Raw genomic sequence first — 26,709 nt, 5'->3', positions numbered from 1 at the left:
GCTCCGCCGGTGCTGCTGCCTGGAGAGGAGCCTTTCATGTCATTTACCCTTCTGGAGTCCCTGCTTTCTTCTCTTTCAGAATGTTGCCGTGCAAGTTTCAGGTTATAACTTAAAGGTTATTTATTGCAGCCCACAGTGGTGCCCCTAAAGAGGGAGGTGGGAGTGGGGTTTGGGGTTTCTGTACCTAAAGTATCTTGTAGATGTGTTTTTAGAAGTGGGAACTGTTAACACTTAAAGCTTCCTTACTTTTGGGGACTGTAAAAGCTGGCATCTTCAGAAGGGTTAAAGTTTCAAGTACTTCACAGGGTTGAAGTTGTTTTGAAATAGCCATTTTTGCTATAGAAATTAAATTTAAATTTTGATAGTACAGAAATTAGGAAAAAAACCCTGCACGTGAGCACTCTAATTCAGTCCTGTCTAATGAATGGCACCTGAGTTCTGCTCAACTTACTTGAAAGATTTGGGTTTTTAATTCCCTTTCTATAAATATTCTTCTAAAATGAGAATGTGTATTGATTTTCCACGCTGTCACCACACTCCGTTTGCTTTGAAGGCAAATTTACTCATAAATTTTTTTTAATGACTATGTCATTGTTAGATATATTTAAAAAGACCGGAAGGTTTGAGTTTTTAAATAGTTGTAAAAGCTCTGTTGTAAAGGAAATCACTGCACAAGACAAGGAACAGAAAGTGAGGACTTGTCTGCACTCCAGCCAGACTGCACAATCTCACAAGCCACGCCCCTGTAGCTTTAGGAATGAAGCTGATACTGCTCTGCAGCTTGTGTGTGTGTGTGTGCAGCTGCCATGTGAGTGAGATTTGGAAAGGCAGGAATCTCTGGAGCCAGAGTATCCACTTACTCACTCTTTCCTCAGGTATCCTGGCAGTTTCCTGCTATGCAAGTGACTGCTTCAAAAAGGCTCAGGTCCTGCCTCCCCAGCACCACCCCCTCCCAGGAGGGCAAAGCCAGAGGCTGCCCTGCTGCAGCCTCACCTCTATTAACAACTTTTAAAGCCATTTCAGTCTGTACTAATGAAAACCACTCCTCTGTCCTCTGTATCAGGGACCAGAAGTTCTTCCCACCCACTTGATTCCCAGTCTTCACTCTTAGCCTGAGCAGGAGCTGTTCCTGACACCTCCAGATGGAGGTACCTGGCTGGGTAAGACACTCTGGCCTTGGCAACTTTATTTTATGCTCTTATTTTTTTACAAGCAACACAGGGAAATGTCTGAGTATTTCTAAGGGACACAGCTGCTCTTTAGGGCAGGTAAGGTCCTCCTTGTCACCTTTTGGTGATGAAAAATTGCACTATGAGCACAACAACAAAAAAAAGCAACAACTTGTCCTCGACCCAGCCCCCAAATCAAACAAGCCACTTGAGATGTAGAGTTGTACACAAGGAAAGGTGCTCCAGAACCCCTCTGTGGCTTTCAGGAAAGCAGGGATGCCTTCCCTGCAGGAATCCATTGCATTGGGAGCACTCCAGTGCTGCTGCTGGAGTTCCATCAGTCAGGTGAGCATTGGAAACTGCTTCCCCTGACTCCAGGTGCACAACAAACTGAAAACTGTTTTAAAGCAGTGTTTCCTCACTTCTCTCCTCCACTCCTAAGCAATAGAAAGGCCAAAGAAATACACAGACAGTTTGAATCATGTTGTTTATTGTTCTTTTTTTTTGAAGTTCTCAGTTTTAAGTATATTAAATGTAAACATTTTGCTAACTTCAGAAAACCCTCTGCTCACTTTATAAAGCTCTTTGTAGTATAATTTGTTTTTACTGTATAATTAAATTTTTTCAAACTTCTGGTTTCCTTTATAAACAAGTTGGTTTGGTAATTAAAAGAAACTGGTTATACAAAGTGCTCAGCTTCTGCAGCTCCTCAGCTTCGTGACGTCCCTCACCACGGGCAGGCAGGGAAAGGGACAAGGTAGGTTCTGGGCTGCTTATCCTGGGCTTTTTTGGGGTATTTTCTGCTCCCTGTTGCTATAAAACGTCGGGCATGTGAGGGCTGATGTGCCTGAGCAGGTTTTGGGGCAGAGCTGTTGGTTTTTAGGCAGAGGGGACCAGGGCACAGATGCTTTTGGCTGAGCTGTGCTGCCAGTCCAGCTCTCTCCAGGCCCAGCTGAGCTGATGCAAAACCAAAATGCAGGGGGAGGCATTAGAGGTGTCCAGCTGGGGAAATACAAGATGGAATCTGGCTCTCACCAAACACCCAGTCTGAGCACTCACCAAAATACTCCTAAAAATCAGCTGAAGGCCCAAGTGCAACATGAATATTATTGCTGCAATATTCAGTGTGTGACAGTTGCAAAACTGGACTGGAAACAAAGTTCAGACCCCCAGATTACATTTCTCAGTTTCATTTCTGCCCAAGAACTGCCTCAAGAGCTCAGGGATATTTGCATATCAGCTTCCACCCTCCCCATTTGGATACTTCAGATTTCCCATAAAAATAACCAGCCTGGGAGTTTGGGAGGAGCTCTCTGCCTTGCAGGGGCTGCACAGGGAAGAGCCTTGTGTGTCCTTGGCAGCCCTTTCCCTCTCCCCCCCGGCTCCATTTCCCCTTGGAGCAGCTCTTCCCATGCCTGTTGTGTCCAGAGAGCACAGTCTTGTTTACATTTTTGCTTTCCCTTGTAGATTATGGAATTTATAAATTGTATTTTAGCTCACTGTGAGTTTTAAGAAATCACGCAGATATGAAATTCCCTTTTGTTTTCTGCATTCAGTTTCTTTAGTTTTCTATCATTAATGACATTTCCTTCCTGGCTGCAGATTATTATCTGAGAACTACTCATGGAATGTGTTGCTCATAAGAACTTTAATATTAAAACCAAAAATAGTATTTCTGTCTGAATCAAATTTCTGTGTTAGAAAAACAGGAGCTTCTGAATTACTTATGTTACAGACACAAGTTCTGACAGCCCAGCACAGGCAGAGCCTTAAAGGAGCTCCTTAAAAATGTATTTATTAACACTTTTAGAGCCTCCAGCTCAAGCTGTCATGGAGCATCACTGAATTCAAGGGAAGACAGCCCAGTGATCCTCCCTGTCCCCACACAGTCGTGGCAAATGTTACCCTTTTTAGCCCCAAAATATTAACAAAGAGATCTGAAATTCCAAACCTTAATTTTTTGTTGATAGTTTAACTCTTCTGTACTTCAGGGAAGCACCTCCGTAATGGATTAACATGATACTGGTATAAAAAATGACTTCCTAAAGATGATGGTGGTGCTTAGTAGGAAACATTTAAAATAACCAAAGAAAACCTCAGATCTTCCCTATTCCAGTTCCTAGGCTGTGTTCAGCTCTTCCAGGCATCCATACAAGGTGAGGTACAAGAAGAAATGTATTATGCTGCTAGATCAGAGGTTTTTATCTCTCTCTCGATACCAGCACCCTGTGGTACCTCCTATTTCTGCCTGCTCGTTGACATTCTCGGTGTTCCTGTTTTTCTTTACATTCCCATCACCCACCAGGAGTTCCCAGTCTTTTTGTACATTGTGACTCACTGGGGAATTCCTACTCCTCAAAGGGCTGAGGAAGCCTCAACTCTTGTTTCTAGGAAGCATCCCCCATGTTTTTAAATGAGAAAAACTTGGTTTCAAGTGCAAAGTTTTCCTTGGAAAACTTTTTTTTTCCCCTTTAAAAAGCACTCTGAGAGACAAATCTGCTTATCTCTACTGCCACTGACAAAAAAAAAGCAGTGTCAGGAAAAGTTGGGAGTGGGTTTCAGGTAACTCAGTGTTACCTGCATCCACACAAGGAAAGCTGTAGTATCCAATAGAAAAAGAGTTTAAAATAAAACCTGGCTTGATGGAGGGTTATAGACATTGGCTCCCCAAAATCTTTTTATGTACAGAAGAAATAAAAGTAAGGCTTGAGATTGAACCAATACCTGGTCCTGAGTGTGTAAAGTGGTGCCCAAGGGTATCCTCTGGCAGATCACCCTGATGCCAGTGTTCCAGGGACACCCTTGGCACCCAGGCTGTAACAGGTCCTGCACAGTGTCTGGTCACCAGCTGCTGCCAGGGAGCTGCTGCTTCCTCATCCCAGCTCCAGGGTTAATCAGCCAGGCTTGGAGGCCAGTCAACATCAACAGACTAGAAAAGCACAGGGGAAAAAAAGGCAGCAGAGTTGGTGTTTTATAGATACCCAGAGAATCACAACTCCTTTTGCTACCACCTGGCAGCACCACTCTCTGTTGGGCTGCATGTACAAAGGGGAGTAGCACTAGGAAATACATCCTGTGCTAAGGAATGTTGATCCACTTAGAGCAATTCCATGGAAAGCATCAAACTGGGGCAACTCCCTTAGTAATTTCCAGGAAAGACAAACAGCAACCAACTCACCTCTACATCCAGCTCCAGGATGTCAGCAGTTCTGTTCAGGAGGGACCCAATGTTGGGCTTGGTTCTCCCAAAGTCTCCATGCACAAACTCTTTAATGTAGCTGGAAAACTCTGGCTAAGGAGAGGTGCATTCCACATCAAAGAAATCAAAACGGGGGGGAAAAAGTGCTTTTTCTACTCCTAAGTAATTTCTTATTTAATATCCTGTTGAGCCCATACCTTTCTTTAGGAGAGCACCTAATTCCTGGCTTCTGACTCTGGTGCCAAAAACTGCACTGCTGATCTTTATTTTGTTTCATTCCAAACTGAGTATTGACTTTAGGACCAAACTGTAACTTGGAAATAGCTGTGATCTCCAGTCTGCACTGAAGTACATGAAATATTGTGGAAAAGGTAATTTTTGGAGGCAAAAAGTTTTCAGTTAAATTAGAAAAAGCTGAAGTGTATTTTAACCAGCAAAATTTTATATCTTTCACATACTTAATGAAAACTTAATAATGCACTATTGTGACCTAAAAGCAAATACTATGCAGAGACACCACTGTGGGGAGCAGGGGTTTCCAAACACCACAGCCACCTGAGCAGGGAGCTTCCCCTTATGTTGGGGAAGATGAAACAGGAAAGGCTTATAAATATGATTGTCTGGCAAAAGATTTTGAGAATATAGAAACTATAAGTGAGATTGAAATGAAAACAAGCTTTGAGATACCTCAGTTACTGAACAACTGGAAAACAAAGGTGAGGCCAGCTGAAGGTGATCCCCTTTTGATGGAACAACACCCTCTGCTTACAGACAGGCCTAAGGCTCAGAGCAGACCCTACAGCTTGGCAGAAGGGGCCCAAAGAAGAGTTTGTAGGGTTTAAAATGTAACACAGTGTGGTAATGTAATGATACTTACAGGCTGTATGTAAATGCTGTAGGATTTGTATCTTATATTAGATTGGCTAGTGAGAATTAGAATATTCAGCACAGAAGATTTATTGTATTGTAACGGGAACTTCGCTCTCTTATCCTTTCTTTTACTCTCTCATTCTCTGTACCACACTCTTGCCTTCTCTCTCTTTAGCTCTCTCTTTGCTTCTTTTGGGCCCAAGCTGTGGCTGGCAGCTCCCAGCAGGGCCCTGGAACCCCAAGTTCCACGACCTGGCTCCAGAGACCTCTCATGTCCATCCATCCCAACCATCCCACCCCCGTCTCTCCCACTCCCTTATCGCAGCCAGTGCCCCCAGGAGCTGCCTGGGCCCTCCCTGGCAGGTTGCAGGGTGCCAGGATACGTTCCTGCCTGTGTCCTAAGGTGCAGCCTGAAGTGGTGCTGGTCGATGTACTCGCTGCTCATGCTGTGGATGAGGCGGCAGCGCACGGCCAGCGGCCGCCGGTGCAGCACCCGCAGCGGCGTCTTCTGCTCCAGCTTCAGCTCCTGGGGCAAGGAGGGACCAAACGCATGAGGGAGGAAAGGTGAAAGGCTGCCTGGATTGTAGGAACTGTGTGTGGTGTTAACTGGTCCCAATCTCTTTTACCTTGTGCTCAAGATCAGTTAAGTTGCTGTTATCAGTCGAGTAATCTCAAGGCAAGACCGGTTTTTTCCAAGTTTATCAAAGGAAAAAGGACAGCCCTCTCAGAGGCCTCACATGAACACAAACTAATGGAATCACAAATACAGAGGAATAACCTTGAAATCTCCATAGCCCTTTGCTGGAATGACTCCAGGATTCAGCAGCTCGCTCAGAGCCTCAGGGCAATCAGAAGAAAAAAATAAATCCCACCCACAAAATGCTTTGTCTAAACTACAGCCAACCCCCTAGAAATAAAAGTGAGGGGGGAAAACCTTAAATGAGATTATATCTCAGAACAGTCTTTTCAAAAGTTCATTCCCAACTCCCTTTCCCAAAGGAGAGGCAGCAGTGTGAAAGGCAACTTGTCAGGAGCAAGGGAAGCTGAAGGAAGAACTTCCCAGCAGTTTTTTGTCTGCCTGAGCCGTAATGCTTTAATGGCTTTGAGAATGAGCTCATGGGCAGCTCCTATAGCAAATGGTGCAACACACCAAAAACTGAACCCACTTCTCCATCAGGCCAACATCTGGAGAAAGTTCTCATTCCTGCACATGCTGAGCCTTCCTGAGGCCTCTTAGCACTCTTGACGAGACATTTCCACCTCCAGAGTGCTGCAACTGTGGGAGAATGGCTTTGGAGCAGAACAAAAGAGCTTTTCTGCTCTTTTCACTTACACAGGACACTACTAAGGTAACAAAGGGGTGGAGATTTCCTCCTCTCCCAGGATTTGGTCTCCTGGAAGGTGAACATCACACAAGGATTTGTGGTCTCTGCTGACAGCCAACCCCTGTGTCCTGCTGGAGTGACTGGTGGAGGAAGGAAGGGTGGTATGGAAGTCCCTATAGCAAGAGAAACTCTGATGATATAAAACAAAACCAGAACAAAAACCATGCACAGAGCAAGAGGTAGCCCCATGGATGGTCTGTATTTAACCCTTCCCTAGGGCAGCAGGACAGGTACTGTTTAAATGAGCAACAAGAGCTCCTGCTACCTTGATATCATTGAGAAATGCGATGTCCTCTCTCTGTATCGCTTTGTCTGTCCATATCAAGGCACTGTAGGTCTTTGTCTTCTCCTCCTCACCTTCCTTCATACGACCAATTGCCTCTCTAAACAAAAGAAATTAATTACTCACTTAACAGAAGCATAATTATACAAGGCAGTGAGCAAGAGCACTTCCCAACTCCCCGAGCGCCGCTTTGAAATCCCTCGCGTGACCATGAACACTGACCTGGTGACAAGCTGCAAATCTCGAACCTGTATTTTGTCTGAAGAGTCATTAATTGCCTGTGATAGTTAAAGAGAGCACTCAGTTAGCAGAGCTGCTGGGCTGCAGAGGCAGCATGTGCTGCACACGTGGTTTACCTGCTGCAGCCTCTTCATCTCCTGGGCGCTGAAACGGATCCTGCGGGGATTCACCAGCTCCATCGCAAAGGGCCGTCCTGGCAACAAAATAAACCACATAAACACCTTGTTCTAAATTAATGCTGCATTTCCACAGCCAGGCTGCAAGGTGTGAACACTGTCTGCTGCTACACTAACAGGGACAGGACTGGCAGGCTCAGGGATGGAGCATCAGATGCAAGGGAAGAAACAAGGGACTTTTTTTTGGCTACTAAACCCCAGTATCAGCAATAAGTGCAAATTATGACTTCCCAGAAGACATCTTGTACAAGTCTGTGCTAATTAAAAAATAAAATAAGAAAAAAAGCTAATTAGCTTATTTTCTGTCACCTACAGCAATGCTCAGGTGCACGGCAATGTTAAATCCCACTCCCTCAGCTCAACATCTGTTGCCAGAGTTGTAACTCTGTGCTCAGGGCCAGGACAATCCCCAGCACAAGCCATGCCAAGAATCACACTACAGATCAGACAGCTACTGAAACACAGAGTTGTTCATTTTTACTTTTTCTTTCCCTCCTCCCTTGGCTACAGCAGCTCCAGTGTGTTGGAAAGCAGCTGACCTTTAGAAAGGACTCAAGTTCAAAAAGAAAACAATTCCCTCATGCAGTTACAGTGAGGGAATTTGAAGGATCCAGCAGAAAACAAGAGAGGAGTCAGTCTGACATAAATGGCTGAAAAGTAGGGAGTGAATAAAATAAAATAAAATACTTTTAACTAACTACGCCTTCCCATGCAGCCAAGGCCACTGAAAAGGGCTCCTGTTTCCAGCTGGTTTTATGAAGCTGTTGGACTTTGGGAATAACTTCTGAGATAAGTTATTCCCAAAGTCCAACAGCTTCATAAAACCAAAAAAAATTTTATCTGAGATAAAATTCCAAAGCATGCCTGGTCACACACTTGGCATTCAGCAGGATCTGTCAGAGGAGCTCCACACACCCATTTAATCTCTGTGATTCACAAGAGGTTTCCCAAGCCTTACCATTGCCTAGTGTCCTCACATCCACGTCTTCTCTTCCAGAGGAACTAAAATTAAAGCCTGTAACAGATTTGAACAGGGTAGGTGAGCTTTTATTTTACATTTTTAACTCTCTCTACAGCTTTTAAAAGTTGAAATACTTTCTTTCTAAACTTGTTTGCAAAATCTGCTTTGTACATTGGAGCCTGCACTTCACAAACCATGGGAATTCCTATTTATTCCCAAGTTTCTTGAAGAGCTCTCCCAATTCCTTGGCCTGAATGAGACTGCTACAACCAGACTAATTTATCCACTGGGAGGAGAAGAGAAGGAAGTAGCAGGGTTTTTTCCAAGCTATTATTTAATGCAGCTTTTCCTTGGGCCTTCTATGTCTCTAATTCCAATCTGTCAGATGACAAATGATGGGCAGTGATTATTTCATCTGGACAATCCCTGGATGAGCATTTAACCTGTGGAACTTTATGCACTGAGGAAAATAAATGGCCAGAAACATGAGGGGCTCAAAAGCCAGGCAGATCCTGTGGCAAAAACCTTCTTGGTACAAGTCATTCTATGAATTACTAACTGTGAAGTCTGGTTGAGCAAAACCACTACCACATGAAACCAACATATCTGCACCATCAGATCCACTGAGGAGCTACTTTAGCAGGATGAAAGGACCTAATTACTCCCAGATCACAGCTAAATAAAGTTTACAAGCTTTAACTTGGAAGGAAACAAGAGGGATAAAGAAACATCATTTTTTTCCATTATACTCTCATATTAACAAGAATCTTCTAGTAGTGATGGAAAATATGTATGGAAGGAGATCTCCTGAAGACTTACTGTCTGCCTTGAATTCTGCCATCAGATGCTCTGAAATCAATTCTTCCACTGAAGATTCCAGCTTTCTCTCCCCATCAATAATCCAGGGAGTCTGAGGTAAATTCCTGGAATATTTGTTGTATCTTCCTGTAAAAGACAACCATGGTACTTCTAACCCATTCCACAGCCATGAGTGAAAGCTGCACTTTTGCCCAGCACATTTCACTTCCATGGGAGCTTTGTGCAAATAAATTGAGAGCTCCAGATTGTTTAATGGCAGAAGCATGAGACCAAAATGTGGGTCACACATGGCTGTGTCCAGGGAAGGGGCAGGATGGACACTGAGGGTGGGCTTGGAGAGCCTGTGGCTGCAGCCCTGCCTCCAGGCACCACCCTCCTGTGTGAAATAACCCAAACCAGCTCTGCCATTGCCTCAAGGCTTAAGAAAAGAAACCCACACTAAAATGCTTTGGCTCTCTACAAGGAGCACCATGCAAGGAGTGAAAAGTCCCCATAATAAATGAGGAGGAATGGCAGGAGTCTTGGGAAGGTGCCAGGTAAAGAGATTGGCATCTTTGGGTGGTGCCAGCGATGTTTTGGTGGCATCTCCATGGCAGGCTATAACACAAGAACAAGCCTGATGTGGATGACCAATATGAGCTTTTTTATGGACAGGTTTGATTAGAACTGAAAATATTCTCAAAGCAAGGAAATAATTCATCAAGGCCAAGGAGCTTAAACTGCTTTCAACCTGAAACCTTGCAAATAGAAAAGCAAAGGAACTCAGAGCAGCTCTGTGCATTGCTTTGGGCCTCTGACATCTCAGGGTTTGGGGTTTCCTATCATATTTTCCTATCTCGAACAATGTTTCCTTTTTGCAGTTTGAGCAGCAGAAAAAGCCACACAAACAAATGGGGAAACTGAGTAACACAGTTTTACTGGGGTAAATGAAAGTAGGGTGACTCATCACACTGGAGCCTCACACTGCTAAATTCTCTTTCCATAAACCAGAAAAAGGAGAGAATTAGATTTTTAGATTTGCTTTTTTTTTTTTTTTTTCCTCTCAGCTCCCCATTCTAATAATTTTAACTTTTGAACTGAACAAGAGTAGGTTTAAAAAAACAGAAGGTGTTTTTTGGTTTGACAGCCCCAAAATCCTTAAAAAAGGTTGGGGTGTAAACACTAAAGGTAAGGTCAAGAGGACAATGTTGTGCTTACAAATTAAGATCCCATCTCATTTATAAAAGCAAAATATCTGGACTGTACTCAATAAATTCTATTCTGGATTTAGGTCTTCAAAAATTAAACACCTGCCTGGATTGTTTATTGGAGCAAAATGTAAACTATAAATAAAGACCAGTATTAAATGACAGGCAGAAAGCAAAACCTCTGTTTTGCTCTTCATACTGTTGAATTCTGACAAAAACTACCCAATAAAGCGACTTAAAATAAAGCAGTAGGTTTGGAAAAGCCTAAAAGGAACTGGGTATCTTGGATTTACCAAAATGTACATCTGACTGTCTAATCAGTAATTAAAAATAAGGAATGGTTTATGTAGAACATCACCTACCCTGCCATTCACTTTTGCACTTTTTCATTTTCCATTTCTTTATATTCAGGATTTTTATCAGCACAGTATGTTTGATTTAAATTAAAGGTTGGGTTCTTTTTAGCAATAATCAGTTTGCATGTATTTAAATAAGCTGTTCCTACAAAGGACAAGGAGAGTGGCAGATACTCTGGCAGGCAGAGGATAGAAAAGTTCAACCATCTCAACTCAGAATGTTGCACTGCCTGAGCTGCTGCTGCACCACCTGTCCCACCCCAACTTTTATAAATCCCATTAAGATTTGCAGGTTTGGATGGGATAATAAGCAGAGAAATCCAGATGGTGAAAACCTCTGAATCCAAATCAAACCCCAGGGAAGGGAACAGCACTGCTGGGAGCTTCTGGTGTGGAGGTGCCTTTCTCAAAGCATTATTCTGAGGGGATCCATAATTTCTAACTTTTGACAAAATAATATCTTCAGCAGAGCTCAAATATAATTCTTCCCCTTTCAAGGCACTCTTGGACAGAGCTGGGTTTGTTTCTTTGCTCCTTACACCTCATTACAGGGATTAACAAAGAGCAAGAATGCTCTGGGTCTCAGAGCAGGGTTACAAAGTTCCCTTCAAGACAAGACAGCAGCAAAGAATGGGATCACTTTACCAGCCACAAAAACTGCACCATTATTGCACTGGATTTCCAGAGCATCACAGAGGTTCTTTGGTGAGCTTGGGGGACATGGAAAATGCCTGTATTAAAAATGAAAACAGAGTAAAGCATTATCACTACCAGAACATGATGGAGCATCACCAGAGCAGTAAAAAGTGCCTATTTTGGCTGCCCACTGTGTGTGATTTTTTAACCATTTAACAGCACTTGGTGTTTTCTTGAAACTCAACTCCTAACATTTTAGAAATATGGGAATATTTCTTGTAAAGGGAAGCTTACCTTACAAACTCTAAAGTTCAAAATCATCCTTTTAATTAAAGAACAGGAGTTATTTTCTATTGCCAGAAAGAAAACATGTTTTAAGCAGTAAACCAACAGAATTCAAACAATCAAAAGTTCTTTTAAAGCCACTCTACCACTACACACCCACTGGATTTTTTCCTCCCCTCCCTAATTCTATATTAAAGCACAATACTAAGAACTAGTTTCAGTATTTACTTACTTGAGAAAATCCTCTTCTTTTATCCTCTCCAGGGCTTTTATAACTGCCATTCTGGTGAAAACAGACTGCACAGTGAAATAAAAAAATGAGTCAAGAGCTAAGAAAAGCAAGGAAAGGATATGCCTGAGGAAGAAAAAAAGCACTGAAACTTACACTGTGTAGTTCTTTCACTAATTACCTGGGAGCCCAGGTCCAAATTTCCAAAACAGTTTAAAACCAGAATCCTAAATCCATGAACAGAAAGAAGAAGTCCAGGTTCCTCAGCCTCCCCTCCCAGCCATGTGCTCCAGCCCTGGGACTGCCCTAATGGCTGTCCCCTGAATTTCCAAGTTAATGGTGTCTTTTATGCAAACTGGATTGGGGATTTAGGAAAACAAACAAACAAACAAATAAATAAACCCTGTGTGACTGTTTGGGACAATTCAAATCTTGGCTCTGGAGAGTTCCTGGGTGTCTTCAGGAAAGCTGCTCTTTCTCCTTCCAAGCATAATTCAGAGATAACAGCACTTCCCTTCCTCACAGAACAGATGAGCAGGAAAGCCCTGAAAGCAGCAGCAGGTTTAAATAACTATCTACACAGACAGCACAGACATTTTCCCTCAGAAGCCAGTTTTTACACCACTCCTCTGATTAACACAGCCCTTGAAGCCCAGCTTCTTTGTGAGGACAAACCTCTGACAGCTCTTCAGAGCTGGTATTTTTCTTTAGATTCCCCAACATTTTGTTGCCTGTGTGGATTTAACGGCCAGGCCCTGCTGCTTTAGCTCCTTATGTGGGATTTCCCCCTTTTCAAGGGCAGCAATGCACAAGCAGTGAGTTATAACAATACAACTCCAAAAAAAGAGTGCTGCTTATGGGTCAGGTGGAGCAGAGTCAGCACAATTCCTGGGCCAGATCTGCCTCTGCCAAACGCTGGCAGATCTTCACCAGAGAGAATCAAAGGCCTTGCAGTGGCCTCTGACAGGAGTTACTTTTCCCCCTCTGATCACACCAACTGTCCCACTTGTAGCAGCTTCCCTCTGGCTGGTGTTTCATCCTCGTGTGTCCCCTTTTCCTTCAGTGGCTGTGAGCCTGCTCAGGGTCTGCAGCAAGTGCAAGGTCCCTTTTCTCTGTCTCCTCCTCCAGAGGCAGGCAGGATAAAACCATCCTGCATGTATGCTGGCTTTCATGGAGATCAGAGCACATGGAAACTGCAGTGTGATCATCTCCCTTCTGGCTGCTGAGTCTCATCTTCACAACGTGGCTTATCTGAACTGCTTCACCCACAGAGAGCTGGAGGATCACCTTTCATGCCACTTTTAATGCATGACAATCAAATGCCTAGATCTTAAGGGAGGTATTTACAGAGAACCTTCCTAAAATGATGGCCTTTGGACAGCCTGGAAAGTGAACAACCTAAACAAAAGCACCAGGCTCCTGGTTTTCCTAAGCTGAGAATTGTGAAGTGAATAAAGGACACAACTTTATTTTCACACAATTGGAAACCAGAGAGCTTTTTGATGAAGGGAAAGCAGACACTGAGCACTGACTGAATACCCACGTAAGCTGTAGGCTACTGCTGTGAAATTCTGAATGCCAGAGCAGAAATACAATGATGAGATCTTACCTGTTTGTTCTTTGCTGGTTTGAAACAGTCTGGGCAGGCTGTGGCTCTAAACACAGAAATGAAAATCAGCTGCTCCTCTTACAGAGAAAGAAACAGACAGACTCACAAGCACAGCACGTAAATGGTTTTGTACACATACATCCAGTGTCTCATTCCACAGCTTAGCTCAAAGTTTCTAATTCCCTTTATCCTAAAAATGGTGCAGGATGTGCATTGCTTGATCCAGAGAAATCATGGACAAAGCTCTGCTCTGACCAGCACCATGTCTCAGATTTGAGATGGGATGGAAAAGCACACAAATGTAGCTTTCAGTCCTTTCCAATCCTTCTCAATAAAGGTCATGAGTAATATTTTAAGTTCTAGACAAGATCCACTGACACCCTGAAATCTTTACTTGCCTCTCTTAGACAACACCCACCACAAACCTGAGATTCAAATTGTCCCTTCTGGAGAGGAAAATTCAATTTCCCACTGAAAAAGTAACCCCAGGTGCTCACCACGAGCTGTGCTGTGCCTGTTTGAAAGGAAACTTGGCTGTTTCACGAAAGTGAAAGCCCAGTCAGTGAAACAAACCCTTTTTCTGAGCAGTGTAGAGGAAGCTGCTGTTCCTATTAGTGCATTTCTGTGTATGCAGGCAGAGCTGATTTCTGGATTTCTGTGTATGCAGGCAGAGATGACTTGTGGATTTCTGTGTATGCAGGCAGAGATATTTCTGACCTCCAACCCAAGTTACCATGTCTTGCTGGTGCTTTTCAGCACCTCTGTGACTCCCTCAGACTCTAAGGAAGCAGGTTTTGCTGTTTCTATACAAACAGTCTGTGACCCAAAGCAATGCAAACTCCCTCTTCCAAAATTTCAGTGCCACCTTACCCTTAAATATGAAGTGACAAGAGCCAATTCAATCTTCCCTGTCACACCATGGGTCCTTTAGCACACCCACCTCCACACAACTGTGCAAGAACAGGTGAGAAACTGCAGTGGAAATATCCACTCCCAAAGCACATCTGGAGTTCTCCAGGTTGAGACAAAGCCCTACTTTATTCCACAGAAACCATGACTGTCAAACTACTGTGATAATTCCCAAATTCACCATATTTCCCTGCAAACCAAAGCCCTGCCTCAGAATGTGCCCAGAGCCAGCCACTCCCACAGGCAGAATGCCCTGGCCCCTCAGGAACTGCTGTGTAATTAAATCAGGTGATGTGCTGCACTTCAGAAAGTGTCTCAAGCCTTAATTGCTGTTTAAGTGAGCTACAAAGAGGAGGCGAATAAAGGGATATTGTCAGGTCACATGGAATAACCTGAGTAATTGCAAAATGGAATGGAACTTCCTTACAGCTTTCACCTCTACAGCTGCTCTGCTTGGAGCACTCACACTGGCACCATAACATGCTCAACAGCAAAATTCCTGAAATGCCAGAAAAAAAAGGTGGAAGGATGAGCAGAAAATACCAGTGAAGAGATTTCAGAGGAAAGAAGTAAAAATAAATAAATTAGAACAAAAAGGTGCAGGATGGACAAACACTTCAGTTCTTTACAGGATTGCAGCAATCATTATTTAGAACAGTAAAATTTTCTCCCCCTTTTGCCCAGTCTTGAAGAAGCTGGAAAGGCAAGATGTTCAGCAAACACTGGTAATAATTGTTCCTAATACTGCTCCCTTCCAAACTTCCACTCCCTCATCCCCACCTCAGGACAAACAAAAGATGCATCTGTGGAAAACCAAGAAGGTAGTGGATTGAGCACTCAAAGATCACACATTGCCAGAAGAGAAAACAGGAGATAAATAAAGGCTGCAAGAGAAATCTGCAGTCTCAAGAAATGAATTCACATTTCAACAGAGACGTCTCTGCTTCCTTCCATGCTGAGATTTCACTTGCAGGAGGTGCAAATTAACTGAGTGAAACTTTAGATTTTCCAGGAAGCATCAACAAACAGGAAGAGTGACCCTAATTTTCCAGAATATACTACAGCTAGATTTTAAGAAATCAGATGAAATGGCAGCTAAATTCACAGAACTGTTTTGCTGCTTTGTGTACAGCAGTGCCCTGCTGGGCCAGGCCAGGTCTCTGTGCAGTGGCCAGGGAATTTCTGTCTGTTTTCATCAACCAGCTAAGCTGGATTAACTCACTTCAAAGCCTTTCCTCCTGTCCATGTGTCCTACAGGAGCAGGAAAACTTAGGTATGACCTCAAAAGATTCCCCCACCTGCAATTACATTGTTCACAGTTTAAAAAGTTATACAGGGAATGACTTTGAGGAGGGCTGAAATTGAAGAACTTATCTGAATGCTCCCCTTCCAGTTCAAATCAGAATTTCAGACTATTTTTTTTTATTAGCAGAATTAACCAGAGATAGTTTAACTTCAAGCTCTGCAAGTTCTCGTGGACATGAGGAAATCTAGATGCAGGCCACACTCTAGTTTACAAACACTGCATATTGTCCTGTGTAACAAATCAAACCAACAATATTGCACAACATTTAGATAAAGATCTTTTGTTACATGTAGAAACTTACAGGAAATGGCACTCCTCGTCTGTTTCTGGGTGAGCAAAGATCACACTAACTTCAAACAAACTCTAAATGAAAAAAGAGAAAAAAGAGCAAGGAGGAGGTAAGGGAGGACATTCTCAAGCACCCTCATTGCAGTTGTAGGAAAAGAGCAGAGACAAAAGAGAGCATAACCCATCCATTTATGTTCAAAGACATGACAAGGTGTGCCAGAGCAGCTTTTGCCTTGCTGAAGCCACCAAGGATGACATGAGAGCCCTTCAGAGGCACGAGTGCCCTGCCCTGGTGCCATCCTGTGCAGGCTGAGGCAGACCCAGGGCTCAGAGCCTATTACACACCCCAGAGCCCTCCCAGGAGGGCAATAGAGATAAAAACCCTGCAGGATCACCACTGTGAATTCTGCCAGGGGTTCTTTGCAGTGCCTGCATGGCCTTGGGGCACAGCAAGGCAACACATCCTGGAGGACTGACAGCCAGCCCAGGAACAATCTCAATTCCTGCCCCAATTCCCTCTCTGGCCCTGGGCAAACAACACTCATTACTTGTGTTGCTCAGATAGCAGAACACCTCAGGAGGGCCATTGAAAAGACTGGCTAATATTCAAGGGCCTTGTAGATAAAGGGCACAAAAAAACCAAACAACTTTAGTGGTACAGGGATGGCTGGGGTGGCTCCTGCCTGAGTGGTGAGGAGCTTGTGCTAACTCTGTGTGTGAGGAGTTTGGTTCTTCCTGGATCACCTTCAGAGTGACTGAGTGGGGTTTTCTTCACTGAGACAAAAGGGATGCTTTCAATTAGCACTCCTGGGAAAACACAGCCTGTAATTATTATGGAAGCTGAGAAATCAACATAAAGACTAAGTGAATCTAGTCCTGGGGTCAGTGCTATGGCTGGTGACAAGTGAAACCTACAGCCAGCCACAGTGCAGAAAATTTACACTCAAGACATTTCAAGGTGCTGCTGAATTTGGCAGCACCTGATTGCCATGTTCAGTCAGTGCCTCTCAGAAAGATTTTAAGGATATTAATCAGAATCTGCAAGTTGGAAACAGTTTGAAAAAAAACCCATTTCCACTGCCTACTTTGGATAGTGCAGGTCCCAACAAGCCCATTTCTAGTGTTCATTAGAATGAACAAGGACCAGTCTTTGCTCTCTCAGTACATTTCAGACATTTATTTTATCCACAGAACCTGAACAAGTGCTGGCAGTGACAGCAGAGCAGGGAAGGAATGTGGGAGCATTCCTCAGCCTCTGCAAAACAGGGATCCTGGAAAGGAGACAACTGGAAAAGTCTAACAAAAGGAGATGGCACAAGAGATTTAGCACAGGCCTGTGGTGCTTTCAGAAGATGCAAAGATCTGTGTGTACAAAAATGAACATTGGGCTCTCAGGACTCCCCTTTGGAGAGCTCTGGTAAAAGAACTTCCCCCCTGAATTTACAAGGCACTCGTTTCTCTCTTAATAAGGAAAAGGATAAATTTTTATTTCCTCACCATGTGCATAAGTGCATAAATACACACACACCCCCCCATATGAAAAAAGAATGAAGAAACAAAAGTGTTGTTATTTATACAAAACCTTTCCATCAGCAGGAACACCCAACTCTTCTGCCAGCTGGGGATGAATAATCCACTTGTAAGCTTCCTTCAGCTGAACAATGTCATCCTTAGCCAAGGGAAGGCCCAGATTTCTGAATCACAAAGAAATAATAACTTGCACAGGGGTCTGTCAGAAATAGATACATGACATACAATATTGCAGGAGGAACTTAAGTAGCTACTGCCAAGTAAAATGGATTATTTGATTTTCTGTGCACTGAGGAAACTGATGCCAGAGCTTGCTGGGAGATCAGAAGTTGCAAAAGTCTTTCCAGAGGCTGCCCAGAGAAAAGCTGAGGAAGGGAGAGATGCATTTCAAACCCCTTGTTTGGGAGCTTAGAGAGCAAAGAGTTAAGAAACCCCAAGTGAGGTTAAACCAGGTAAAAAAGAAAAACCAAAACACAAAACCCAGCTGCCACCTTATTCTTTGTAGGCATCAGGTAAATGGGACTATAAATCAGCATTAATGTAGAGAAATGGTGTCTGTATGAAGAGCTTTGTCAGACAGACAGACAGACAGCAAGAGCAATGGCTCACCTCATCTGCTGCTTCACCCCCAGCCAAGCAGCACGCTGCAGGTCACCAGCCATGCCCAGGGAAAAGAGAGGAAAAAACAAAAGCAAGTGAAATTCAGAACTGCCAACAATTTGAGAGACTCTTTGCAAAGGGTTTTTTTTTAAATTCCTGACAGAAAAAAAAGTATCAGGAATTTAGTTTTGCTTCAGAAATGGAAAGATGGGATTGCTGTGAGTTTTTATTTCTAAGACATCACTTTGCTCTTCACATCAAATCCTATTTCTAAGACATCACTTTGTTCTTCACATCAAATCCTATCTGGGTTAAAAAAAAGAGGCATCATTGAACACTGAAACTTGCTATTAATATTGTAACTACAAAAATACTCTAAGTCATCAGTTATCTTCCATGTAAAAATAAAAAAACAAGTGTCTAAATGAGTGGGATATAAAAGCTGATTGGCATAAATTAATAAACCCCCAAATTCAGCTATCATCCAATATAAAAAAATGGAATTAAAATATACTTGGTCTTACTTGGTGATCACAGAATTGCACCCAACACAGTTTAGGTGAATAGGCTAAATTTGGAAAAGGGGAGAAACAGAAGGAATAATTCTAGAAATCAGAGGGAACTTTCAGTACAAATGCTCGAGTTCACTAACAATAAGTAAAAAGAGAAAAACCCCCCTCAGAACTTCCTACAATGAAGAACTACAACAGTTTCAGTTCTCCTCTACTAAAAAATACACTAGGACTGGCAGGAAAGGACTTAAATAATTCAGCCTGTGTCACCCTCCCCACTGGAGACAAACTCCAAAAATCAAATTGTTTGATTTGAATCCACCACAATGAAAGAGTTTTCAGTCTGTAGGCTGCAGGCCTTTAAACCCCTTCCCCACCTTTTATTTCTCATGTATTTAAAGAATAACCTCCCCCAAACTCTGCTGAGAGAATCACTGTGCATTGTCAAGGAAATAATTCTGAGGAAGAGGTTTGGAAACAGCTCTCAAACTTCAGGATCACATGGATATCAGAAGGAACCACATCAGAGATCCCTTTTCATGCTGATAAGGAACTCAATCAACAAAATAAGTCTTTTATCCTTCATTTGGTGCACCTAAAATAATGAGGGAACCCTAAAAACAGTGCTGGGAATTAAGAGGGAGGACACAAACTTTGTTAAATCCACGATACACAAACCCTCACAGTGCTGAACAAAACAATTGCAGTTGCAGTGATGAAATGCTGTTTGCTCAAATCCACTGTGATTCATTGTCCTGCATTTGAAGACAGCGTGAGTAAGGCTGCTTCACTTGAAGCACACTGTAATCCTGTTTGCATAATAACCCAGATAAAATCATAAATAAAAATAGCTTCAATTGAAATTCCTTGAACGTAGCTCTCAACTACAGGATGTGACAACCACAGAGCTGGGCCTAGCAAGCTGCATTTGACAAATGCCAATTTACAGAGAAACCTCTCTCATGCCTTGATTTAGAGCACTTGCAGGTTTGGGATGTTTGGGACTCAGGGGAGGCTCATCACACTCCTCTTCCCTGTTTTCTTGGGATAAAACTACAAAATAGACAAAACTTCTGCATGGGAGTAGCTATGCTAAAATGAGAGCACAGGTCAAATTTCATCTCCTCTCTCTCTTGACTTCCAAGTTGAAAGAGAATTAAAGAAATTACTTTTCCCCTCCAATTAGGGGGAAACAATAGATGAGGGTACTGCAAGCACAGAAGCCAAAAAGATCCCAAATTCCAAATTACATCCAACCACCAAGGCAGCCAAACCCCTGCCCTCCCTCCCAGCTGAACACGGAGCAGGGGATCGGATCCCTCTCCTTCCTAATTACTTCATGTTTGTGAGGAGGTTTGAAAATGAGAAATGCTCATTACAGAGCTGAAGCCTGCAGGGCAATGCTCAGCAGCAAACACATCAGTGGCACACAAGGCACTTATTGATCAGGAGCTGCAGGATGGGATTCTGGTGCTGTCTGAGGGAGCACAGCTGAAACCCCAGGTGCAATCCCAGCCCCAGCATTGCTCCAGTGCCTCAGCAAAGAGCCAGGAGATGGGGAATTCCAGGATGAGGCCCAGCAGCCCTGCAGGGAGCCATGAGTGCAGATGTTATTTGCATCAATGTCCTTGCAGCAGGCACAGGATGATGGATCAGGAGTGATCTGCCACCCTTCTGAAGGGCACCCCTCACCTCACATCCTCATAGAGCTGTCTGACAGGAACCTGGGACTCCTGGATTTATGATTTATTTCAATCAAATCTGCTGTGGAAGAGGCAATTGCTTCCTTGCATCCCAGACACAAATACTATGCAAATGCAGATTTTATGTCCTGCTCCTCTCCAGCTTCCCTCATACCTTTTACACTTGGCAGGATGACAAGTGTCATAATTAAATGGGATGAAGGTAACACTCAGAGGCAGTTTCTGATTTTATTTTTGTTAAAAAAGATGATGGAGAAAATCTGTGTGTCACACCAGAGGGCAGTGGGAGAGAGGCTGCCTTTGGGTGCTTTTGAGGACAGGATTCCACATGTTCTTGTACACAGCAGGTCAAAGAATTAAAAGCAGAATTTAACAAACAGCCTCTTTTCAGCACAAAGCATGATGAGATATTCTGATACCCGATTTTGACATTTTCAGACATTTTCACATACTGTGTGTTGCTGCTTTTCTGTGGCTGTAAAACAGCTTCTCACCTATTTATTTTTGAGTGATAAACTTAGAAAGGAGGTAAATAAGCTCCATGATTTTTAAAATTCTTCTTCCATCATCACCCCTTTTCTTCCTCCTCCATCACTCCTTTTCAGCCCTGCAGCTGGAGCAAACATGATGCTTGAGCATTTGACAAGAGTGGAGGGATGGAGTAGAAGGGACAGCAGGAACTTCCTAATCCAAACCTTCTCCTACCTGAACTAAAAGTGCTTCCAAAGGGAACAGAGCCAGTTTTGGAGTTCCTACTCCCTCATTTCTCTCCATCTATTGCCGTGTGGGCCACAGAACAGCTCTGACTCCCCTGCTGTCCCCAGAACTGCAATGCAACACCACCCTCTGCCGAGGCTTCCTGCAAACATCAGCTGCTGCAGCACCTCAGCTCAGCCGGGCTTAAAGCTGCACTCAGACTCACTAAAGCCTGACCTAACTTTGGGGGTTTGCCACAGCACCACAGGCATCCCAATGCTCACCTGGCCTGGAAGTGCTTTTTGACAGACCTCACCTTTTGGAGGCATCAAAGCCCAAAGTGGGAATCAGGGAGGTTCAGGAAGGACAAAGCAAACACACCAGCTGTGCCAAATTTAGGATGGGAAGCAGAGAATCTTATGTTGCAGAGGATTTAGGAGTGGAATATTTGATAGCTGTGACAGTGGCACTTGCTAAGACCACAAATCAGCACCACACGGGCAGCAGATTATTCACCAAACTGTGTGGGAGCAGAAGAGACCTCACCACAGCTCTACACAGAAATCCAACTCCATCTTCACTTCTTTCTGCCTTCTACACTGCAGCATCTCAACCACTGCAGGCATCCCCTGCACAGATTTACGTGCTGGCCTTTAAAACACCACTTTTACATCACTTTCAGAACAGTACTTGTATTTTATTTTATATTAGAAAGCAGAGCAAGATTGCAAAATATCTCACAACTAAGTGTATTTTCCCATCATTTAAAATGCTGAACACTTCAAGAGTTCATCCTCAAATTCCTTCATTTGCATTTTGCACTACCAATTACCCTTTATCCCTGGAAAGGGACCAGCTGGGCAGCTCTGAGAAGATCCACAAAGCAGGGCTGGCATCTGCACCTGAGGGTTTTAACAAACTCCTTTAGGTCTTCAGATGGAAGGTAATTCCTGGCCTAACTGAAAGCTGAAGTGACTCAGGCCCTTTATTAATTACAATAATGCTCACCCAGAAGGAAGGGGAGAGCAGACTTCACCTCCAGCATGGGCTTTGGGGTTTTTTTTTAAACAATAACAATTAAAAAGCAAACCACCTCCAGCTCACGCACTCCACAGTTACTTTCTTAAATATGTATTTAATTATTTAAGTTGTTATTTAAGTTACTTACCTCCCTGACAGACAGCTGTGGGGGCAGTGACACAGAAAATACAAAACTGGTGAACTGGTAGTCAGCAGAATGCACTTTTTGGCACACCTGCAAGAGAGAGAGTTTAGTGTGAAACCACAGCAATGGGACTCAGCTGGTAATTTTTGTTCTAGAATAATCACTGTGAATTGATGTTATAACAGTCTCAGAGAGATGCTAATCATACAAACCAAAGTAATCACTAACAACTTCTTGAAATACAAGCTTTTCTGTCCTGTTAAACAAAGTTACTAGTCACCACCATCCTTGGTGCTATGAAACAACCAAACTCACTCTTTTAAGGCCAGGACCAATTGCATATTGAAATTTTAGGTGGAACCAGCATCTCAGAGAAGGAAATTTCTGTATAAATAAGTAGGTTTTGTGGTGCCTTAACCAGTGCTGTCAGATTTTCCATTCAGAGTAGCTCTGAAACAAATCTCAGCAGTGGATTCTGCAAAAAGATACAGATCCTGCCCATGGAAACAAAAAAGAAACAATTATGTCCTGCAGCAACAGAAACTATGTATTGTGCTTTCTGTCTAGTCCCATTTTTGATACATTCCTGCTATTAATTCAAATCCTTTTCAATCAAAACTCTGTTAAATATCTCAGGTGCCAGTGTGAGTTTTCTAGAAGGTATTTCAGCTGGAAATATCCAGCTGATATTGCTCACATGAGCAGTACAATTGCTCAGAGATGGCATTTGCAGGGCTCTGTGCCCACATTCTCTCCTAACTCACATTTTCTCTATTATCCACAATGTGCTGCATCACCAAAACATTTTCTTGCCCTGTGGTACTTCATGAAGTCAGGTTCATGCTGTTATTAGAAACATGTGGTGCAGAGAGCAGCACTTGATGAGTCCTCATTTTCCTGTCACATAAAAAGTGAAGAGTTCCTCAGAGGTTTTCCCTGAAAGCAGCTGAACCTCAGGTCACCTCCTAAATCCATGTAACCACGTGGCTGTTGGTCCTTTCCTTGGGAAAGTGTGCTCCCTGCAGTCATCCCATTGCACCTGCACTGCTATTTTATAATAAAAAAAAGTGCATTTGTGACAAATCCTGGGCAAAATTTGGTGCCACCACCAGAGATGCAACTTCCCAGCTGCACTGCTGGGTGTGCAAACCCCACCCAGGAGCAGGGTGGAGCAGGATTCTGCCATCTACATTTCAAATCTTCAAAACAGACAAATGTTTTGGTTTGTTGTCTGGTCTCTTTCTTTCCAAAAGAAAAGAGAAAACATTTATTTTGAAGAAACAACAAAAAAACTGCTCGGTGTTTTCAGTCACCAGCTCTGTCCTGTAGGCTCCAGCATAAAGAAACTCCACAAAAGTACCCCAAAAGGTGAAAAATGTACCTTTTTAACAAAGTCAGGCTCACAGAACTCCTGGAGAATTCCCAAACACACGTTGCAGACCCTCCCAGCAGAGCTGTCCAGGGCAGCATTCCCAGCATTCCCAGTATTCCCAGTGTCCCCAGCTGGGGGGAGCTGCGGGGTGGCCCCGTTGTGGTTCAGCTCAGCAGCACCTTCCTCCTGGTGCTCCAGCCTGAGTCTCTTACAAGGGGGGTCAGACACATCCAAACACTCTGTGCCCTCCTGTTCCTGGCTGTTCCTCAGGAATTCCTGCAGATCCTTCAGCAGATCCTGGCACAAACAGAGGAAACACAGCCTGGTTTTTGCTCCTCTTTAACACACACCATCCCACAGGGCAGTGCAATTGTGTTTGCTCCACTTGAGGCTCAGTGGATGTCATTAACAACAGGGAATTTATGCCCAAAAACACCTTTAAGACACAATTCAACAGCTCCAAGCTGCATCTCTCTCAGAATAGAAATTTCCAGAGAAAACATTGCTGAATAGACTTGTCTATCACCCAAGAATGACAACGTTTTCCAGACCTGGCTTCCAGAAACATTTTTATTTTTTGCCCCAACACTATTCCATGAAAAGAGACATTTAATGCTTTCTTGTCATTTAGATCATGTTAGAATTTAATTCCTTCAACTCAACAGGAACAGAGTCAGCCACTATAATAAAAAGAAGAGAGAGCAAAGAAGAAGTTGGTCACTATAATAAAAAGAAGAGAGAGCAGACACAGGTAGGGGTAAAATGAAACACACAGAGTAAGAATTCTGTATCAGGAGAGAAGCCTTCAAAAATCAACAATTAGCTGCACATCTCTGATTCCTGGAAGGATGAGAGACAAGACATAGTTCAGGAAAAAGGATTCATTAAGAGGATTTCAGTAGGGAAGACAGCAGTTACTGTGCTGTTGCAACTCAGAGGAAAAGCAGGTAGAGATGCAAAAGGATAAAAAATGGTACAATGAACGAACAGGCCTCAAATAACTGATAAAAAATGGAAAAAGGTGGGGAAGGAAGATGTTAAAAATGAATTGTGGAGAGTCTAAACTTGAGCAAAGGTAAAACAATCAAGACAAACACCAGCAGACACAAAGCATAAAGACAGGGGTTTAGAGAAGCCAAGGAGGATTTCTCTGATTTATCCTCATCCTTTGCCCTGCAATTCTTCAGTTCATCCCCCTACCAAATCTGCATTTTCCCATAAATTTCCATCCCATTAAAGGCACAAGCAGAGTTTTACATGACTCCTTTTCCTTTCAGGGAAAAGGACAGCAAAGGACAGACCTGTTGTGGGTGTCTGTAGAGCAGCTGTGAGCCCACAGAGCAGAACCTCAGGACACATCGTGGGCACGTGCCAGCGCCGAGCAGGAGCTGAACAACAGCTCTGTCCTTCTCTGCCACTGGAGACATGCTGGGCAAGCCTGAAATTCAGCAAAAAGAAAAGCTCAGAACAAACAAACAGCTCAGCTGACACTCAGCTGCACCAGGTTTAGAGTAACTGGAGTTTTTGTTGGCCTCTAGAGAAAACTTGGGATCAACATTTGTTTAAAATCACAGGCACAAGAGAAGTGGAAGAACAACCGAAAAAGATCACTGGCTGCAGGAAAAGCTTCTGTATTTGTTGTGTTTTTCCTAGGAAACCTGAACTCAAGTTCTGACAAGGAAATGCTGAGCTTTTGCCCAGTTTTATCCTGGATAAAGTACATGACACACGCTAATCTTTACTGAATGAAGGAGGGTGGAGCTGAGACATATTAAGGCAAATTTAAAATGGGAATTCCTCCTCAAATTGCAGTGACTAAAGAATCAGTGTGTTAAAACCACAAGGAGAAAAAAAAAGATTTATAAGATTTATAAAATAAAGATTTATTTCCCCTCTCAGTATAGAACTCATTGTGAGAAATCTCATAATGCTTTTTTGGTTTTTTTAATATCATGGCTAATTTGGTTTCCTGTCATTCTCTCTGCCCAGAACTTTAGAAAATACTGGTTTTGGGGGTTTTTTTTTTGGCCAAAATGTTGTGAACTCAACATTTTTTTGGAAGAAGCGAGAATCCCAGTGAGGTGCTCACCCTCACTGGACATCAAGGGAATTTCAGGAGGCACATAAGGATAACCACAACTGTTCACACAAAGGTTTAACGAGTCCATTGTGGGAATAAACTCAGCAAGGAATTCCACAGCACTGATGAACCACCCGATTTTGCTTTGGACTTAGCTCCTGCAAGCAACACTTGATACTCTGCTAGTTCTTGTGTCCCAAGGGATGGATTTATCCATGATCTCCGTGGCAGCCACGGCTACACCTGCAATTCCCCGTCCTGCTCAGGAATCCTGCAGCCACGGAGAGCTTCTGCACCATGGAAAAGTGATTAATTCAGTGAATTTCTTTAGCCTGGCTTTGGACGCTTCAGGGTAAGCTGTAAAAACCAAGGGCTGCCTGGGAAACTCCCAAGCTGCTTTTAGAGGGAAAGAACAAACACACAAAAACGCGATTTTAGGTAACTGTGACCTCAATTCAGCTCCATGCCAGGTGAATTATATACACTTATACTGGCACGGCGTGGCACACGGGGGTAAATGTGCCAATATTGCACATGGTAAATGTGCCAATATTGCACATGGTAAATGTGCCAATATTCTACATAGTAAATGTGCCAATATTGCACCTGGCACATGTGACAATATTCCACTGGCACATGTGACAATATTGCACCTGGTGAATGTGACAATACTCTACATGGTAAATGTGACAATATTCCACCCGGTAAATGTGACAGTCAATATTCCTGACACTTGGTGGCACGGTGAGGGGAGGAACTGCGGCGCCGCTCTGGCCCAGCACCTCAGGGGGGAGCTCAGAGCCCCCCATCTGTGAGGGGAGGGGGCACAGGATCCCCATTCCCGTTCCCGTTCCCATTCTTATTCCCGCTCCCATTCCCATCCCCATTTCCATTCCCGTTCCCGCTCCCATTCCCGCTCACCCTCGCTCGGCGGCCCCCGGAGCCGGCGCAGGCCCGCTTAGCAGAGCGGCAGAGCGCATCGCTCGACCGGCGCGGTGCGGCACCGCGCCCGTAGGGCGGCTGGTGGAATAGCTCGGCGCTCCCACGTGGCGCCTGCCGACGGGCGGGGCCGAGCGAGGCCGAGCCCGAACCGAGCGGGGCCGAGCCGGGGTCGATTTGAGCCGAGTGAGGCCGAAGTGGAGCC

The 26,709-nt window shown here is 43.7% G+C and overlaps 1 protein-coding gene across 2 annotated transcripts; it reads right to left on the bottom strand.

The window, feature by feature from the left end:
* Window positions 1-8: 8 nt before the first annotated feature.
* Window positions 9-26,508, bottom strand: PUS10 (pseudouridine synthase 10). 2 transcript variants are annotated; one of them, XM_058019693.1, is made up of 18 exons: window positions 26,487-26,508; window positions 24,787-24,923; window positions 23,495-23,782; window positions 22,117-22,203; window positions 18,047-18,081; window positions 17,490-17,601; window positions 15,921-15,982; window positions 13,405-13,450; window positions 11,799-11,863; window positions 11,291-11,376; window positions 9,103-9,228; window positions 8,281-8,337; window positions 7,263-7,339; window positions 7,129-7,184; window positions 6,889-7,006; window positions 5,622-5,764; window positions 4,348-4,447; window positions 9-4,098 (listed from the first exon to the last, which is right to left on the bottom strand). In XM_058019693.1, exons 2-18 carry the CDS (start codon window positions 24,910-24,912, stop codon window positions 4,060-4,062), a joined length of 1,623 nt encoding a protein of 540 aa, XP_057875676.1. In that variant the 5' UTR covers window positions 24,913-24,923; window positions 26,487-26,508; the 3' UTR covers window positions 9-4,059. The 2 variants fall into 2 exon arrangements, with proteins under 2 accessions (XP_057875676.1, XP_057875677.1); XM_058019694.1 differs by lacking the exons at window positions 9-4,098; window positions 4,348-4,447 and having other exon boundaries at window positions 5,687-6,736.
* Between the last annotated feature and the right edge of the window lie 201 nt (window positions 26,509-26,709).

This window comes from Melospiza georgiana, chromosome 3 (genome assembly GCF_028018845.1).
Source record: "Melospiza georgiana isolate bMelGeo1 chromosome 3, bMelGeo1.pri, whole genome shotgun sequence".
In the NCBI taxonomy this organism is placed as follows: domain Eukaryota; kingdom Metazoa; phylum Chordata; class Aves; order Passeriformes; family Passerellidae; genus Melospiza; species Melospiza georgiana.
The sequence above is the reverse complement of the archived record's forward strand: the minus strand, read 5'-3'. Positions and strand labels throughout refer to the sequence as shown.